At 46.3% G+C, this 19863-nt stretch overlaps 1 protein-coding gene across 2 annotated transcripts in view; it reads left to right on the forward strand.

Annotated features, from left to right (window-relative positions):
- Nucleotides 1-256: 256 nt before the first annotated feature.
- The window catches only part of Lmx1a (LIM homeobox transcription factor 1 alpha), a 152657-nt gene continuing 133050 nt past the window's right edge, over nt 257-19863 (forward strand). The window contains exons 1-3 of one of the 2 annotated variants that reach the window (XM_032915584.1): nt 257-324; nt 804-901; nt 3112-3298. In XM_032915584.1, coding sequence (XP_032771475.1) covers nt 826-901; nt 3112-3298 — 263 coding nt within the window. In that variant the 5' untranslated portion in view covers nt 257-324; nt 804-825. Of the gene's footprint in view, nt 325-731; nt 902-3111; nt 3299-19863 lie in introns of both variants that reach the window. The other variant, XM_032915583.1, reaches the window with a different exon arrangement.

The raw sequence follows: 19863 nt of genomic DNA on the forward strand, positions 1-19863 counted from the left end.
GCCGGGAGCGAGCTCGCCCATCAGGTAAGGAGGGCTGCGGGGTTCCTTAGGCTCCGGCTCGGCTCGGGCGGGCGTGTTTCTGAAAGTTGATTTGAAATGCATCCAAGAGTGAGCCGGGCCAGTCGCGGCTCCTCCCCAAGGCGACTCCTTTGCTCCTGCAGACGTTCCCAGCACTGGCCGACCAGCGGGAGGACCTCCCTGCGCGCCCCGCACGCCTACTCCCGCGTGCTCCCCCACCCCCCAGCAGAGCGCAGCGCCAGGAGTACGGAAGCAGGCAGGACGGTCTCCCTGTCCCTTACTCTGCCTCTCTCCAACCCAAGACAGGTGAGGGTCGAAAGTGAGTGGCGGTGCCACGGGAATATCTTGTTGGTCCTGTCTGCTTGGCCCTGGCTCTGAGAGCAGGCGCACCCCCAACCCATCACACACCGTACCCCTCAGAACTAGTACCGTAGTTCTAGTAGAGGGATCCCTAGGGGTCACATTAGTATAGGGTGGGCGGAGTCGGTCTTGGAGTGGGAAACCTGGGGACAAGGGTGGGGGTGGGGGTTAGGAGAACGCAGTTAGGGGGCGGAGGCCTTAGTACATAACGCGTTGACTTCAAGTGAAATCAGAGCCGTCCGAGCAGTTCGCCCTGGCTCTTCTCTCTCCTCCCACCTCACATTTCCCTTGGCTGAACTCTACCCTCTAGGCTCATTCTTGTCGCCCTGGACACTCCTTCTGTCCTTCCTCAGGAGAGTGGCAACGGAGCGTACGGAGTCCCAGCAGGCACGGAAGCTAGACTCAACCATTTCTCCGCTCTGCAGCTCCTCCTGGCTCAACCCGAACATGTTGGACGGCCTGAAGATGGAAGAGAACTTTCAAAGTGCGATTGAGACCTCGGCCTCCTTCTCCTCTTTGCTGGGTAAGTGTTCAACGGCCACGCGCCCTAGCGCATCCTCCTGCGGCTCGGCCGAGAGCTCTGGAAGTTAGCTTTCTGGTACTGGGCTAGGCGACCAGATTAGCACCCTCTTCTTGCACACAGAGGCGCCCAAACTCTCTGTCTTTCCGTGTCCATCAGTCCTTTTGCGTCGTGCCTACCCAAATACTACCAGCAAACCTCCTCAGGCTTCAGGAGCTCAACATCGAATTCCCCAAAGACTTGAGGGGCGGGCGAGTATGTTCACAAGGCATTTGAGTGGCAAGTGATTAATAATACCCAGGGCTAGATTTTTAATCATGGAGCTGATCGACGGCTCATAAATGCCACCGGTTTCTCAGAGACCCCTTCCTTGCATGAGATGTCCGAGGCCCAAAGCGCCCAAGTTCTCTTCCCTCACCAACTGCAGCCCCAATTTTAGTATTGGGCATGGCCAAGAGGCTTTTCCGGGCTGGTGGGCAGCGCTGCGCTGGGATTAGCTTGCGCGGCGGGGCCCTTGCCTGGTCTTTAATTAACTGAAGCCGGATCCTAGTTCCACAAGCTTGGTATCCCTCTACCCCCAACCCAGCCACCACGAAGGAACAGAGAATAGAGAGATTCAGAAGAGTCACACCGAGGTCTTTCAGAGCTCAGACCGGCAATGCTTGTTTTGGTAGTGTCTCTTCAACTCTGTCTTTGGAATTTTCCAGTTTGGAGAAAAAGTGTTTTGTTTTGTTTTGTTTTTGTTTTTGTTTTTGCTTGTTTGTTTTGTTTTGTTTTCTTTCTCTCTTATTTTTTCCCTCTTCTTTCTTAAGGAGAGATTTTTATTTTATTTAAACCTTTGCCTCTTTCCCCACCTTTAGAACCATTGGAGTGGGGCTGATATTTTTCGATTATAGAAACGATATCCAGAGAGAAGCCGCCCACTCCACCCCAACAGTCCAGAGGAAACGACATTGAGAAACCCATGCCCCCTTCTGCCAACCCCCTTTTCCAAATTGTCCGGGGATCTTCTCCCGGAAGCAAGAAGGGAGACCCAGGCCAGAGCCTGTGTGCAGACTTAGGCGCACCAGGTTGGGTTCCCCGCACTGCGCGACCCACGTTTGCCCCAATTTTAGGATGGCGGCCTGGGATGCTGAGACCAAGACAAGAGAAACGTGTAATTGAGAACGACCACGTCTTTCCCCAGCCCTTCTTGCTGGCTTCCCACCACACAAAACGACCTGTCCGGCTTACAAGCGGGCAGCTGTTCTCCAAAGCAGAAAGTGAGATTAGTGTCGCGGTATGGAGAAGGATCATTCCTTTGGGACAGCACGGACAAGAGTGTTCTTGTGGGACAAGGGCTTCTTTAAACGGTTGTGAAGTGTCAACAAAGGCGGCCAAGTATTTCTCCCTTGCGTGTTGGGGTTGGGGGGAGGCCCTCACTCGAACAAGATCCGAAGGGAAAAAGTCAAAAAGGTCAAAGGGTAGGGCACAGAGGATTCTTCGACTGGGCTAAGAGGTTTGCTGCTCCACGCAGCGCTTCTGAGCACAGGAGATCTAGAATTCTCTGTCCGGCATCCTTCTCTGGCTGGGTCTCTGCGTTCGACTATTATTTTTTCCCCATCTTGACGTTTCCTAATTATAAAAAGCCACCTGCAATTTGCACGCCAAACCAGACCTAGGAGACTCACTCACTAGTTTGAACAACACTGAGCTTGCCTGGGGAGAGGTGATATTTTTCTGCACCCGCGGGCCGACTTTCGTGAAGAAAAGAGAAAAATGCTAATTTTCCTTTAAAAATAGAACGCAGTTGCAAGCAAATTATTATCGATCATTTAAACGTAGTCAAAGACAGAAATACAGTGATTTAATGATTGATTAATGACGACTTGAGAGTCCTGGGAGCACACATTTATATGTAATCTAATTTAAAAGATCAGTGAAAGCTCACAATGGTACCTGGGTCTAATAATTAAGGCCATTTATTGACTTCAGCCCCTCCCTCGCTAGAATTTATACCTCGCCACTCAGTCTTTATTTATTAGTAACGTCATTGCCACTTGGTTTGATTTTTTTCGAAATATCTGATCATCTGGGGGAACTTCCCGAGGTTTCAAGGCCCGGGGGTAAATCTGTGAGTCTAATCCGATCGAGAGCGGGTTTGGCCGGAGAGCGGGTTTAGCCGGGGGTTAGCTGCCGGTGTAGCTCACCGGCGACATCTGTTGCTTTTGTAGGCAGAGCGGTGAGCCCCAAGTCTGTCTGCGAGGGCTGTCAGCGGGTCATCTCGGACAGGTTTCTGCTGAGGCTCAACGACAGCTTCTGGCACGAGCAATGCGTGCAGTGCGCCTCTTGCAAAGAGCCCCTGGAGACCACCTGCTTCTACCGGGACAAGAAGCTCTACTGCAAGTACCACTACGAGAAGTAAGTGCCTGCGTCGCGGGAGCGCGCCCGCTCACCTGCCCCTGTGTGCGCTGGGGACTGTGCCCTCCTGCACCCTCTCCGCCTTTTGCAAGGTGCAAAGAGACACCCGTAGGAAAGGCCAGTAAATCTCGCGCACCCGCATTCGGTACACGTCCCCGGTACCATCCGGACGCACAGCTTGGAGTCCAGGAGAGCCGCAATGCGTGGTTTTTTTTGTTTTTGTTTTTTGTCGCGAACGTATTTTCCAATTATTTCTAGTTCCTCAACCCTGGCCCAGTCATTTCCAGAGATCACTTTGCCCGGGGCGCTAGTGACTAGCGAACCTTTTCCCATTTCATCTTACGCAAGAATTTGCACCGCTTTGGGGTTTGTGCCCATCAGGGGGTATGGATCCAGTGGTTTCTGTCCCCTGGGCACATTTTTCTCTTGGGCTTGATCAAATCAGGTATGGAAATGGCTTTCCTGCCCTGCACCGTCGCTTTGCGTTTCTAGTAACTCCTTCCTCGGGTTTTCGGGAGCTACCAGGCTAGAGGGAAATTGACCTAAAGCTCCTGCGGCGTCTCCACCCGGTTTTAGACTAGGGATGCTGTCTGCGGGGCAGCTTGTTCGATTCTGACATCAACATGCAGAAGTGGGGGGCAGGTAATGGGGAGAGCGGTTCTTTTCCCAATCTGGATTTCTGAAATACCTTGAGGATTGTGGTGTGGTAGGTGTGGTGTCAAAGGACAAGCCAGGAGGAGCCCTGCGAAGTAAGGAGAGGAAACTTGCCTTGCAACATTGGCCAATATATAAGGACATTGGATTCGTAGGATTGGGGAGGGCTAGACAGAAAGACAAGTGGCTCAGAGCTCGTCTGGCTTTTTTTTTTTTTTTCTTTCACTAGGGCTCCAATATGTTGATTGTGTGTGCATGCGTGTGTGCACCGAGGAAGAGGAAGGTCAGTGTGGGAAACCTAGTCGCTATGATTTCATTAGGACACACAGTGAAAGGAAGTGTAAAGGACGGTTGCCTATCAAAACATAAAACACCGGGAAGGAAGAACAGGGGTTTCTTGTTTCAAATCATCTGGGCTGTCAGGTTCAATGAAAAAATGGACCAAGTTAGACTTCTCCACTGCCGACGCTGCCACCCTCACCCCCAACATCATCATCACCACTACCACCACCACCATTACCAGAACATTCCTCTCTCCTACTTAGTACTCTTGCTCGACATAAAATGCTTGACTTTTACCTTCATGTGGAGAAAACACCCGGTCTCTCTGTTGTCTCAGAAATGCTTTCCTTTTTTTTTTTTTTTCCCAGAACCTAAAATAAAATAAATACATGCTTTTATTTACATGAGTTGAAAAATACAGAAATCAGCAAAGACTCAAAACTCCCCCTGGTCTTTATGGTAAACAGTTCTGAAAGAAAGAAAAAAACCCAATGCTGGTGTCTGTGATTTTTAGGTAATTAAGCGGATTTGGTCTATACAACTTCAAGTAGAGAAAGCCTGGTGACTGCTCGCTTTTTCCCCCTCCTCTTCTCTTGCTTTTCGCGGACAGGTTTTGGTATTGTGTGAGCCCAATCTTTATCTTTCTGCTTATAGATTAGAGAAAGATCCACATCCTTCAGGCACAACACTAGCAAATTCAAAAGCATTGGGGCTTAGGGGAGGATTTGGGTTGTGATTTTTCTCTATTCTGTTTGTTAAAAAAGAAAATCATGAATCAAAGAGGGCCCAAGGGTCAACACAGCTGTCTGGCCAGTCAAATCTTCTTTAAGGAAGTCAGGCTGTGTCAAGAGGAGAAGAAACAGTTGCTGTAAAGTACTTAACAGAACAATATCCCTTCCATTTCAGCCCTCCAGGTTTGGCGAGGTTTGGGCTTATTAGCCCGAGAGGGTCAGCTCTCCCCTCACAAAGCTATTTCTGAGAAGAGAAAATTGCAGGGATCAACTTGCCAGCTGTTGGTCAGAATCAAGATTTTATAGAGGGTGTGAGCTACATTGTTCAAAGAGGTGTTGGTGTGACACTGAAAGTTTATTTTTTTTAAAATTTTAATTTAAAAGCATTTACGGGCACATGGATATCCAAAATCGGTTTGCTTGAAACTGCTTAGCTCTGAGCACAGTCCCAGGGCAAGCTGTGGCGGCTGTTTGAGATTCATTTATTCCTCCTTTACATTCCATCTCTCCTCTGTTCCCCATCTCAATCCAACTCTCCTCTCAACAAACCAGGATTTTAATATTTAATATTATTCTTAAGACACTTGTTGTGGGAGGAAGTGAAGACTTGATTATTTTCCTCCTCCTCCTCCTCCTCCTCCTCCTCCTCCTCCTCCTCCTCCTCCTCCTCCTCCTCCTCCTCCTCCTCCTCTTCTTCTTCTTCTTCTTCTTCTTCTTCTTCTTCTTCTTCTTCTTCTTCTTCTTCTTCTTCTTCTTCTTTTTCTTCTCTTCAAGTTGGGCTCAGGAAAAATTCCTTTATTCAACAGTCTTTATTGGAGCTTCTAGATGTAAAACCCTACTTTCGACGAGGAAAGAATAATTGGAAAATTCTTGGAGCCTGATGGCAGGAGGTTTTTAGCCTGGCAGGTTTCCCATCTATTTTACTGGGACCAGCAAGGGTTTCCTGAAAAGCTTTCCTCATTTGTGCAGGACTAGGTATCCACTAGAAGCTATCTGGAGTGGCCACATGTTTATCCCGGAGGGGACAGCTCAACTGTAAACTCACAGAAAGCGGTTTCCCTATTGTTGCAGTGGTAATCCCCTCTCCCCGGATGTGTTTCTTCAATACTAAGGTCCCAGGCAAGGTAAATGGAGAGGAGAAATCAGATGTGTGTTAGGTGCCAGAGAGCAATGGTGGCACACTCTAGTGCACTTGATAGAAAGGGGATTAGACAGGACGTTGGTCCCTCGAATCTGTAAAGCTTAAGTGTTACACCTACATGTGTTTCATAACAGTGAATGAATACATAGCTGATGTCCACTCTCTAGTGACTACCATGAACACTGTGTTAGCATCAGAGGTCATCACATTTATTTATGCCATTTGTGTACATTCCTGGATAATTGGAAATTCTAGATTTGTATTTGAATTATTACCTGTGTATCCCTGGTGTCACGTCAGGCCTTCACTTAAATAAAGTGGGATGTGTTGGGGAAGGGACAGGGTGGAAATAAGCAGGAGACTGGGGAGAGTAGGGGGGCCACAGTAACCAGAATCACTTGCTCTGTGTATGAAATTGTCAGAGAGCCACTCCAGTACAAGTTGCTTAAAGAAGCCAAAATTCCATTGTGTCAACGAGTTCTTTTCAGTTCCCCGATGTGAAACTTCAACTTCTTTCTCATGGAGGCAGTGGATTGATGGTGGCATCTTGGACAAGATTGTTCATTTGAAACCTCAGGATGTTTTCCTAAGTATTGGCCTCAACCACCATGGCCCCCCTAGGAATACTTTATTTTTCAGATATCCAAAACAACAAGCATTCAAGGCCAGAGTGTAGAATGGAGATTTATGAACAGCCAGAAATCAAGCACTGGGGGTCACTTGCTCACGGTGTCACTGAAGAAAAAAAAAAGACACTGGTTCTAAGAAAAGACAGCACTGGTGGGATGGATGGGGCTGGGCTTGGAGACAGAGCACTTGAGGTAGTAAAGGGGTGGATATTTCAAGAATGGGTTCAGTTTGCTTCGGCATTTAAGTTAGCAGACAACCAAAATGTTTTCCAGCCTGGAAGACTTCTATTTATGTAACTGTTGTTCCCTATTTCAGTGAGCCTTCTGTGATCTGGCTAGTTCCTAGTTTTGTCTGTCCAAGCAACTACTGTAGCCATGCCCGAGTGGGAGACAGAGAATGGTAGGATCAGGGAAACGTGGCAATTTGATAGATAATTGAGCCTTCTGGATAGCGTCCCACTTTTAAATCAAGTTTATATTGCTTCTTTCATGTGCCTGGTGGCTGGCGGGTCAGGCAGGGCCTTCTCTCCTCACATGTGAAGTTTATCATTATCACTTGGATTGTTTTAGACATCGTGGGGTAGGGTTGCTGTCATCAGAGCTGTTCTCGCAGTGCGCTAACTCCCCACACGTCAGCGGATCACAGCTTGAGGAACCCTTTCCTCTGAAGGCCTGCTCAGGCTTTCTTCTCTGCCTTCTGGAGCACATCAGTTGTCTGTCCATAGAAAGGGACAGACGTGGGGGAAAGTAGATGTCACCCTACTACAGTGTTCTTTGTCTCTTTCTTTTGGCCTGAGGCTTGTCAGCCCCAGCTGAGAAAGACTTAGGGCATGCTCTATACTGGCAATAAAACCATGCATTCTATCAAAGTGGTGCAGGAGGTGGTATGGAGGAGTTAGCTTGGGTTTTTCTATTATCACCATCATCATCATCATCATCATCATCATCATCATCATCATTATTACTGTGTCATTTCTTGGAGATCAAAACTGGGCATGCAGTTTTTCATAAAAGGAACCCGCAGATGAAACCCTTTTGTTTGGCCTGGCTCCTGGCACAATGACATATTAAGGAATATAAAAATCAAACACAGCTAGGTAATAATTTTTGTCTGCATTCAATTGTAGGGGTTTAGTTCACAAGGAGCGTAGTCCACAGTCATCGCTGTGTTTATGCAACATTCTCTCTCTCTTTGTTTTAATTTTAGAGGGTGAAAATATTTCTTGTTTAGAGCTGTTTTCTTCTTATATGCATATCAGTCCAAGAATAAGACTTGCTTGGAATCTAAGACTGAAAACATTGAAATTAGGTAGGTAGTTTAGGCCTTTATAGTGTTCTGGGAGTTGGGGCCGAGGTTGGCTCTGAGGCTCTTTTGATCCTTACTTGAATGGAACGCATTATGAAAAGTGGTTTATCCAGACTGGTTACGTTGCTTAGAGTTCTGAGACCTTGGTCCTCCACATGGAAGTGACGGTCAGTACCCGGAGTTCAGTGACGAGAGCTATTCCTGTAGCTAATTGTTTGACTTGCATTTTATTTGCCATGTTTGCCTCAGCCAAGACTAATTCATTGCCAGGGAGGGCTATCCCTGGTTCCTTATCTTTAATCTTATGAAGTTTTGTGAACGTTATGATAGGATACTTTCGTTACTAAGAACAGCTACATTGATTTAATCACATCCCCTCCCCCCTTCAAATAAATTATTTGAAAGTAAGAAAAACAAAGATCTTAACATTCATTTATTATACGAACAAAAATTTTAATAACATCTTAGATTAAATACACACCACAAAGTGTGATTCTCGTACATTACCAAAGTCAAAACAATCAATATAGAGTCACGTGGACTGGATTATTAAGTACAGTTGTACAATCCTAAAAGATACATCTTTGGGAGATTTAAAAATAAACCAGACACATTTGTCTAGTTTTAAAAGGATTTTTTGTAATATTGGTCCTATGAAACTTTAGCTGTTTTACTATTATTTTTTTTTATTTAAAAAATAAACCTCTTTGACTTAGGTTTTTGTTTTTGTTTTAAACTGGCCCTCTTGTCTTCAGCATGGCACGTTTTAATAACGTCACTCAGAGCGAGATAAAGAGGGCCTTGGGCCATTTTGGGTGGGGAGCCCTGAGTAGAGGTTTTGCAGTGGGGACCCTGGTTTTCATTTCAGCCAGACTGAGAACCTACGTGGGAGCACACTGCTTGTCCTCCCGAGAGTCCCTCAGGACCCCTGGGACAGTGCTGTTGCCTATGGTGGCTTTTCCATACTCAGTCAGGGGAAGATGGTGATTTTCAGGATGCCACAGGGCCACCCCTCATGTCCTTTCCAATGGTCTGTTGTCAAGGATAGAGAGGGTATCTCTTCTGGTGCTCTTGAGGACTTACGTTTCCTCCTTAGTCCCTTAGTCCACCAGGACACGGAGCATTTAGTCCACAATTAGAATTAGTCATGTTATCCCCAGCCAGTGTTGCTGGCAGCTTTGTGTCTCTTTGTCATCTCTTAAGTGAAACCCACTCTACAGTCTTGCAGACACCTTCCAAATGTCAGCTTGCTATTTCCGTAAAACCACAGCGATCCGCCTCTATATTTTTTAACCAAGACGAGATGAGCGAGATTGCTGCGGCCCTGGCATTAATTAGTAGGAGGATTACCGCTGTGTGGGCTAAGAGGGAGGTGTAAACACTGTAACCTCGCTACATGTTTGCTTTCACACGACCGAAAAATAAATAAAATGAGTCTTAGGGCCGGGATTAAGTTTCTCTTGGCTCTAGATAGCAGATGCAGTCGGAGCACCGCAGAAACCCTGAAGTATTGGGGGAGATATTATGTGAGGAATAAAACAAAGCCCTCATCCGTTCCCTACCCGTTCCCTACTTTCACCTGTCACAATAATCCCATCTGTGAAGTTAGAAAGGGATTTAAGAGTTCACCCCTGTGCTATTTTTTCTTGGTGGTGAGCAGGACAACGGCGTCTTCCACAGAGCATATACTTGGCTGCCAGGTACGGGTCAGACAGAACTTAATGAAACCTTGCGAGGTCTCCATCACTGCGCTGTAGTGATCTAACAACTAAAAATACAAAGCAGACTGTGCTTTTCCCAGTCCCCTAACTGGAGTCACATGGAAGACTCTGGTCTCGTCCAGTTTTTCAGAACTCTAGTTTAGGGGATCCTATTTTTGGAGAACGGCAACTACGTCTGGCTTTGCTGACTCTTTGGGCTTCCAGCGTCTCTCCGCACCACCATACTTGTGGTTTGTCATTGGTCTCACATAACGGATGAGCTCTGAGAGATATCTGGCCACTGCGGATTGGACTGTGCTTTCTGACTCCTCCAATAAATCCTGTCCATATAAAAAAAATATTGTAATCTTCCGGTCTGGCTGGGAATGGACCACAGGCTATATTGAGACTCACGTCTGTTTCGTGCCCTTCTGCCTTCCACTTCCCTGTGCCCTGTAAGAGCTTTATTAACATGGCTTTTGTAAGCATTACATATGATTTAAACCCCCACCACCAACTGCCTCACCTCCCCTGGTCCCTGCTATCCCATGGATCCTCTGTTTTCTCACTTGGGAGAACCCAGTTAGCCCCTTATTTCTCTGTCTGTCTCTGTCTCCCTCTGTGGGGATGGCATATGCATGTGTTTGTGTGTGTGCATGTGCTTGTGCAGAGACCAGAGATGCACAAGTGACTTGAATGCTCATTATTTTTACGTTTTTGAGACAGGGTCTCTCACTGAGCTGGGAGCTTGCTGGTTTGCTAGGCTGGATGGCCAGTGAGTTCCATAGATGCCTCTGTCTCTTCCTTTCCAACACTGGGGTGATAGATCAGGACAGCTGCCTGGGGGCTTTGATGTGTTTTCTGGGAAACCTGAACTCAGGTTCTCAAGGCTGTTTGGAAGTCCTCTACTCACTGAACTATCTCTCCAACCTCCTAATTAGCCTTTCATTGTGCACAATTGTCCTACCATGGAGCAATCGAGTCATCCTCAGCTTGGTGTCTTGGCCATGGACCTTTGCCTCAGGTCTGTGTAGTTCCATGGCACAACTCCTTGGGTGATCCCTCGGGAGCCTGTGTCCTGCATATCAGTGAGTCAGAGATGTGCCTGGGTCTGTGCTGTCCCCAGTAAAATGGGAGAATCTGTCGCTGGTCGGAAGATGGGCCAGCGTTGTGGTTGGACATCTGTGTATCACTCATGTGCAAAGCTGCTGGTTCTCTTGGCACCTCTCTCTCTCTTTCGGGAGGCTGAGGCCTGATCCTAGTGCTGTGCATGGGAGGCCAGCACTTGAGACCCAGCCTCTGTACTTCTCCCTCACGGAGGGCGCTCTTCACAGCTCAGCCCAGATTTGGAAGCAGCGTGAGAAGCTCTTTGGGGACAATTCTTTCTCCTCACTTCCCCTTCTGCCCTTTTAGTTAGAGGCAGCCATTCCAGGACTCAGAATCCTGGCTATCAAGCCTCAGGAGCCTTTAAAAGGATTTTTCAAAACAAAACAAAACAAAACACCCCCTCCTGAACTCGAGATTAGCCACTTAAGCTCATTAAAGTTCCTTTAAATACTAAAATGTTGGGCTCCTGGGGGCTATACCCCCGAACCATATTTTCATTCTTAACATTGTTGTCGCTCACTGTGCAACAGATTAAGGCCAGCTCCCCCTAGGCCCTGGAACGGCCCCCTCTCAGCAGGAGGGTCCCAATATGTCTTTGTTTGAGCTCCAGAACAGCCTGAGCCTGAGGGGTCACTGACGTTGGCACAGCTCAGGGTTTCCATCCTTAGGGTAGAAGAGTTTATGTTTCTCCCTAGAAAGGGGCCCAGAGGTGAAAAAAAAAGGTGACCAGGGAGTTAGGGAAGCTTGTGCAGTGTTCAGAAGCTGCAAGACCTGGGGAATCCACACCAGTCGCTGGACATAACTAAGAACAGGAGGGCCCTCTGGTAGCCTGGATTTAAGGCCCATTCTTATTCTCAACCGTCAGGATGGTGAAAGGCGCTTTCAGGCATCAGCACTAGAGCGTCCGGTGCACATCCCAGCATTTCTGCCTCATCACAGCCCAAATGTGGGTTTTTATGGCCCCACCTGTCCCATCTGCTACCCAGAGTATCTCTTCGGCAGTGTCTTTCTCTAGTTTTTCCAGCTTTCCTGCCCTCAAGCTGGCTCCGAGGGAGCTGGTTTTCTGGTTGTGACAGTGGAACAAATCCTTTTTAACGTAACCATCTAGAATTTCCTCCCATGAGGCTCTCTTTCCTCCTTCTTTCTCCTCTTGGCCCTCTTCTCCGGGTGGCAGACAGTCCCTCTGTGGTTGTGTCCTGCTAGCGGGAGCCACTGTCTTCACAGGGATATGGGCGCAGCTGTTAGTACCAGGGGTGGGCTTGAAAATACCCAGAAAGGAAGAGCACCTCAGAAAGTCCTCTCCTGTCTTCCTGGCTTGGGTTTTGCTGGGTTCCCACACCTCATCTCCCCTCAGGACTCCGCTCATGCTAAGTGCCTGGATTCAACTACAGTACTGTCCTTTTAAGCAGCAGTTTGCTTGGCCTCTGCCCTAAACCCATTTTGAGACTTTTACGTTTCCAATTCCCCTAGGTACAGGCTGGAGACTCCCTCACTAACTGTCAAATCACAAAAGGTTTTCTAATAGCATTCACACTGGGGTGTGACTGGACTATTCATCTGAAGGCACTTTTTACTGAGAGTGGCACTGAGTCAACAGAAAGACCCATCCATTCCATGCTGGAATGGCGGACTCTAGAATGGATCGGTAACAGTGGAGATAATTTTGCATAGACCCTAGTGCTTCACAGGAGGCCTCCCCATTTGTCTGTACACCATGCTGGCTGAACTGAGGCACGCACCCATCTTTTTGTGGATTTTATTTTGTCTAGGCTTCACTGTTTGTCCGGCCATTCCATTTCAATGGTCTGTATCCATAGGTGAGAGCAGTAGGCAGGGTGGGTGTGAATGGTCTAGATACGACATGACTCTCTCCAGAACTGGGAAAGTAATTTTAATTTCTTTCAGTAATGTCTTATTGTTAAAAGATGTTCTGGATACAAGTGACTCATCTCTCTAAAAGCATAATATATAAATAGCAGAGACCATGGATAAATAGTGCTTACTGGCTGGTTCACCTGGCTTTCCAATTCTTTCCTTCTTTCCTTTCCTTCTTTCCTTCCTTCCTTCCTTCTTTCCTTCCTTCCTTCCTTCCTTCCTTCCTTCCTTCCTTCCTTCCTTCCTTCCTTCCTTCCTTCCTTCCTTCCTTCTCTTCCTCCTTCCCTCCCTCCTACTCCTTCTTTTTTAAAAAAATTATTTATTTTTATGTATACTGTCGTTTTGCATGCTATGTTTGTGTACGATGTATGTGCAGTACCCACAGAAACCAGAGGAGGGCGCCATATTCTCCGGTACTGGAGTTACAGATGGTTGTTAGCAGCTATGTGGGGACGGGAGTCAAATCTCGGTCCTCTGGAAGAGCAGCCAGTTAGTTCAGTTAACTGTTGAGTTATCTCTCCAACCCCTCAGCTAGCTCTCTTATACTGGCCAGACCCATTTGTCTAGGGATAGCACCACTCAGAGTGGGCTGAGCTCTTTCATATATTACTGAGCAATCAAGAATGCTCATCAGTGTTCCACAGTCATGCCTGCAAACCAATCCGATGAAGGCAATTACTCGGTCGAGATGTCCTCCTCACAGTTTGTGTAGTTTGTGTTCAGTTACTACAAGCTAAACAGTACAGGGCTATATAAGAATTAGGACATCAACTCACAGGCCTTTGGTAAGCCATAGAATACTCTATAGGACTATGTATCATGATTGCTGACTTTTATATGAAAAAAAAAGCCCAAATATATTCTTTGGAGCTGTATATAGACCCAACATTGTGTGGTTGTTAGGAGCGGAATCTCAGGAGCCAGTGTGTCTGGGGTCACATCCTTACTATTTTCCCGGCAAGGGGTTCACTTGCTCTGTGTCTATTTATCCTTTCTAAAATGTGGTGATAACCAACCCTGCCCCCTTGAGCCACTTCGGTTTAATATTCCCAAAGCATGTAGATGGCTCACAGGAAGTGCTATAAAGAATTCTAGTGGTGAAAGCTTTATCCTCTTCCAAGCTTCAAAGGGCATTCGTACATATTAGGGATGGATCCTTTACAACCCTTTTTAAAAATGGCCAAGGTCGAAAATTTTGATTTACCCCTGCATTTAGATATGAGGAAACCAAAGCTCATAGAATTTGCTCGTTATGCTATGGGGAGAGAGAGAAGCTGGGGCGCCGTCTCCAGCCGGTGACCCTGGTTCGATGACCTTTCCACTAAAATCAGGACATCTGCTGCTTGGGCCCCGGCGCTCACACCCTGGTGAGGTCACAATTCTTAGTTCCAAGAGAACAAACTCTTGGAAAACAGGTCCCCACCTGCTGGATTCCTGTGCTTTCAGGCAGCCTTCCTAAGGCAGCTGTTGTAGTACTCAGAGCTCTTCAAGGACTGTTTTTTTTTTTTTTTTTTTTTTCCTGGCTATTGCCTGAATGTTTGTGTGTGTGTAGGAGCTTCTGGAATATACTTGTCGTTCCTGCTTATCAAACTAACCCACAAACATTCAAACGCAAAGCCACCTCAGCCATCCTTGCCCTGAACCGTGCTGTCCGCATTAATCCCTAATGACAGCTTGCATAGTTGTCCCTCCCCCTGGAAGAAAGAGGAGGAAGAACAGGAGGTGACCAGCATCCATCTCTCTTCTCCACGTCCTCAGGGTTTCCAGTGGTGACTTTTGTTCTGAGAGCCTGTCTGCACACTTGGCAGCAGAACTGTTAAATATCAGATCCAGAGGCTTCCAGACATAGCTTCCATTGGGACCAACTAGCAGCTGTCCATCCGTCCTTAGGATAACCCCCTTCCAAGTTTTCTTCTGGATGGCGTTGCCGTTTCTCAAACAAAGCTCAGTCCCGGCTAGAAAAGATCCCACGGTGTCCCACGGAGGCCCATTTCTAGAAGCAGTGTCATCCGTCTTGTTCGGGGGATGCCACTTGGCTGGGCTGATGATCTAAACCTGAGTGTGGAATGCTAGTTGTGTCAGAAACCACACATTCTTGTGCTGTGCTATTTCTCTCTCCGTAGCCAAGACTCTTTGTTCCCTTAAAACTAGTTCCAGCCAGTTTTAGAGAAATTAAGTGTGTACATGAATCCAGTCTTTGTAAACTGGTGTTTAATAAAATGACATTGCAGGCGGTCCATGAACGGTCCATGAATTCACCTTATTTAGTTGTGGGCAGGTTTCTCCCATTTAAGATTAAATGGACTCAAACAGTTGGCTCATTAATAACATCATTCATTTAATCAATAGGTAGGCATGTAAAAATAAATAAAACAAAACAAAGACACATTAATAGTCTACCACAGACTCTTGAAAAATCAAATTAAACAGCAATTTGGCCAAAGAGAAATTCCAGGTTATCTAAGCCCCTGAGTTCTGTGTTATTATGGGAGATTCATAATCTTCAGTGTTTGCCACAATTTCAAGTATCTATAAATATCTACATATAGTTTCATATTCCCTGTCACTATATCTCAAGACTTACGAGGGAAAGGAACTTTCTGTTGTTTTAACCCTTTGTCTCTAGTGTCTTGTACAACAATAAAGACATATTGGTTATAGAGATAGGTACGTTTATCAGTAAAAGACTTGCTTAGAGGTGTCAAGAAGGCTCTACAGAGAGCTGAGATTGACTGGTTCTTAGAGAATGGATGGGGATGTAGGTCTCAGGAGAGCGTGGAGGGTTCTAGGCAGAGGAGGAATCATGTGCAGGTAGAGGGGCACCTGAGAAGGAAGAGTGTAGGTTCCAGTGTTCACCAGTCATGGGGATGCTGCTAATCACACTGCCCAATACAGTGGAGGTTGGACTGGTTGTGGACTGCAAAATTTGTAACAAACAGTGAGGAGAATTATGTAACATGTGAAGGATCTTAAACTCAGTCCTGTAGTTAGCAAGCAGCCGGCAGAGATTTCTCTCTGCAGTAAACAGATGTGGCCCTCATTTTCCAGAAAGGTAATTCTGGTGGCACCAGTAGGAGCTTAGGAAGAGACTGGTCAGAAGGATCAGGTAGGCAGTAGCTATAGGCTGTGAGAGAAGGCAAGGATATAAATTAAAGAGGAGCCATTGGAAAGCACAAACATGATCTAGAATATTTCCGATATACTATTAGTTAAACTGAATGACTTTGAGCAAAGGAAAGTTGAGCGATGACCTAGATACCCAGACGGGTGAGATGATAAAGGAGTGAAGAAGTGGACTACGAGTTTGGGGCAGGCAGAGTTGGGTAAGTGAGCATGTGTTGAGTTACTGAAGGCTTCCAGGGGGACATATCCAGAAGAAAGAATGTGAAAGGAGCTCCGTGGAAGGCAGCCTGGACACACGCCCTTAAAACACATTATCCTCTCAGTGGTAAGAAGAGGGTGTTCAAGGGGAGGATGCATGGACGAGGAAAGGGCAAAAGATGTGCTTTGGGGAGCATTGTATTCAAACAGACCTGGTTCTGGAAGAATAGGACGACATTCAGAGAAAAGAACGTCAAGAGGGAAGGGTTCTATGAACAGGGCACTGTGGGGATTTGGCAGTTAGCCATTGGTAACCTGGAAAAGAATAGTCGTTTCAGAGTATAGGGTGGAAGTGGGGAGGAGGCAGGGAAGTATTTAGGAGGCTGCACAGTAAAGAGAAGCTGAAGAAGCAGAATAGGGAGTGTGGCCAAGTCTTTAGAAGATGGGTAGAGAAAGATGGTGTGTGTGTTGGGGGATAGAGTGAAGAAAAAAATGTGAGGAAGAATGTTTTTGAGTAGGATAGTTTGAATCTTCTTGATGTCAAAGGTGAGTGTAGATGAAAGATTGAAGGCAAAGCAAGGCACCACCTGCTATTGGGAATGCCTATAGAAGGGTCATCCATTGACCATCCAAGTCGCAGGCTTTGCTCATTAGCAACCATTTATTTCTTCTGTTCTCTGTTGCATCTCCCTTTGGATAAGCTAAACTGCTCAGCACTGGGCTGAGGTCAGTGCTTTCCTTCTCTCCTCACTGGAGCTTTCTACAGATCTCCCCTCTGAGTCTCATGTGGTTCCTGGGCCTGCAGATGGCAGCTGAGTGAGGACCTAGGCTATTTCGTTCTTCATCTATCAGTTAAGCTTACTTTCTGTAAACCTCATGCATCTGTAGTCTCTCTGTTTCTATTCCCAGCCCATGAAGAATTCTCTGTGGTTGTGGTGTAGTTCCAGGCATACCATGCTGTGGCTCATTTCCCAAGATAAATCTCAGAACCTCCTCACACCAGGAACGAGTCAAGTGTGCTTGGAAAAGACACCGCCCAAGCTGGCGAGCTGTTGCTTTCTGTAGCATTTGGAGATCTCTCAAGAGAAGGGAGTAGGGGATAAGGACCCAACCTCCCTCTCAGGCTACAGCATGGTAGCTTGGCCTCTTTATCTATATATCATTATTTTATAATCTTGTCCATTGCTTCCTGGGGTAGTCAGTCTGCTGTTGCTATATCAAAACACTCAAGACTTGGAGCTTTATAAGGAGAAGGGGTTTATCTAGCGCACATTTTTGAAGGCCGAAATCTAAGATCAAGTAGTCTCATCTGTCTGGCCTCAGGGCAACCCAATGGCAGAAGTGAATGTGTGCAGAAAAGATCGCATAGTGAGGTGGGAAGTCAAAGAGAGTTGAGTCGTCTTATTCTACTTGTGACAACTTGCTCTCACAAGAATGGACCGGGGTCTTTGAGAACCACACTCATCCCAAACATGGGCATGCTCTGGGACTTAGCTACTTCCCAATAAGTCTCACTTCTCAAGGGTTCTTCTACCTCTCATCACTGTCATGTAGAAGATGCAGTCTCTCGTACAAGCATCGTTGAGGAGCCACTAAAACTACATGCAAAGCCTAGCATTCGCCCTCATGCTTCCCATCCCCTGGACTGAAGGCTAGAGTGACCGAGTAGAACATAGTAGGTTTTCAGGATCAGTGAGCTGTAAGTCTGTCTTTGTCTTTGCTTCGGTTGGGGTGGGCAAATCATCTAACCTCATTAGATGGTCCCATTGCCCATCTTGGTTCTCAGAGGTATGAAGCACAGTCACAAGGTCTGTGACCTGTGTCGTGCTCGATACTCACTGTTTAGACAAAGACTAGAAAAGCCATGTACCGTTGGGTGGGAATTCCTCTTAAGATGAAGAGCTACCCAAGCCTTATGGCCTGGGAAAGAAAGGGACAAGGACGTAAGGGACCAGATATCTTATTCCTTAGGAAGGAATGAAACTGAACATGGTGTTGCAAGGATGCTGAGTGCTTTCTAGGGGCTCTGCCTCAGTGGCCGGTAAATTCAGTGGGAAATATATTAGTGATGGTTATTTGATATAACAGACATCTAGCTGATTCATGGAACGAAGTTTTCTTCTTGTCAACTGGGTCTTAGGGCTTAGTTTAAACCCAGCTCAATTGCTAGAAGGGAGACGTGGACCGAGATCTATCTATAACACAAACTGCGATACTTCATGATGTATTAGTTTTCAATTTCTCTGTTGACAGTTAAAGAGCAAGGGCCGAATGGAATGTCCTCTTTTAAATGGCAACATGGACACAGTGGGACTGTTGAAAAGCCATTAGTAGCCAACCCTAGTTAATATCAGCTCAGGTAAATGCTGCCCGTCATAGGCTCTTTTCCCCAGCTCAATCACTGAAGGATTAAGGGACTTCCTCTAACACACTCCTTTAAAAATTTAATGATGTTGGGTATTGCAGAGGTTACGCATTGTACGGTTAAGGTGAAGAGATTTCAGCTTCAACTTGACATTGCTGGCTAATCAGAGAGGCAAGAGGGTTTCAGAGCTCATGTTACCTGTAATATGGTAAGACTCACCATCAATAAAGTCGCATGCTGCAGCATCCAGGAAGCTCACATAGCTGACTTTGCCAGCTTGTGTTAGCTTCTGAGGACAGTATGTTGGGGGGGGAGTATCTCCTGCAGCTGACCTTCCAATGGGTGTGATATCCATCCAGGTACTACCTGTTCTTCCAAGAGATGCATAGTGGGTTTAGGGGACACTGATGGGAATTGGTATGTCAAGGCTTCTGTTTGATGTTGTCATTGTACAAAAAGTCACTTGCAAGCACTTGTGGTTTCCTTCACAGGGAAGCATGAACTCCAAGTTGGCCTTTCTTTCAGTGTTTAGGCACATGCCTAGGCACACTTCCATCCCTTGTATGGCCAAGAATTTTCAAGCGTGTGACCAAGGGACAGAAAGTCTGAAGAGCAGTGTGTTTCTAGGAAACTGAATCAACAACTCTTGGGCACCAACCCGTGTCCTTAGATTCACCAACACCAAGGGATGAGTCACTCATAAGGAAGCTTAAAATTCAAGGATGTTGACGTACACTGTGTGTTCTGGACATCCAGACCTGTATTAGGGTAGCCAGAAGAACACACCAGGGAATATTGTGACACCGGCCTGGGGCTTCCTAGATAGGTGTCATCCATCTTACCAAGTGTACACTGTGCAAGGCACGGCACTGACAGCCTTTTGCTGAATCGTTCTGCATTTGGAAATCCTAGGATCATTTCTAGTCAATGCTCAATTTGCAACAGGATCTGCTCTTTGCTTGTTGGTTCTTTATTTGATTATTCTGAAGTTGTAATTCATATATATATATATATATACATTGCATATATTATATGCAATCATATATGGAATATATATATATATATAATCTCTCTCTCTAAAACAAGAAACTATCATCAGTCCTCACTTTGCTCTTTCTCCTAAAATCAGATTTTAATTAAAGATACTTTGATATTTAAAGTAAGATTTAGATTATAGCCCTAACCCTTGGTTTTGACCAGCCTGGAAGATAACCCCATTCATTTTTTATTTACCTAAAATTCATTGATCGCTTGGCATGAGCTAGGCATTGTTGTAGATACCTGGACTAGGGCAGTGAAGAAAGAATTCCTGACTTCATGGAGTTTATACTCAAGAGGGGAAGAAAGACAACAAAGAAAAGCTCCTCCCCACATCTACTCACTGGACTCCTATCCATACCTTTACTCAGATGTCCACCTCTCCTTGCTGCTCCCTTTGTTTGTTGCTGCAACCC

This window comes from Rattus rattus, chromosome 10 (genome assembly GCF_011064425.1).
Source record: "Rattus rattus isolate New Zealand chromosome 10, Rrattus_CSIRO_v1, whole genome shotgun sequence".
NCBI lineage: Eukaryota > Metazoa > Chordata > Mammalia > Rodentia > Muridae > Rattus > Rattus rattus.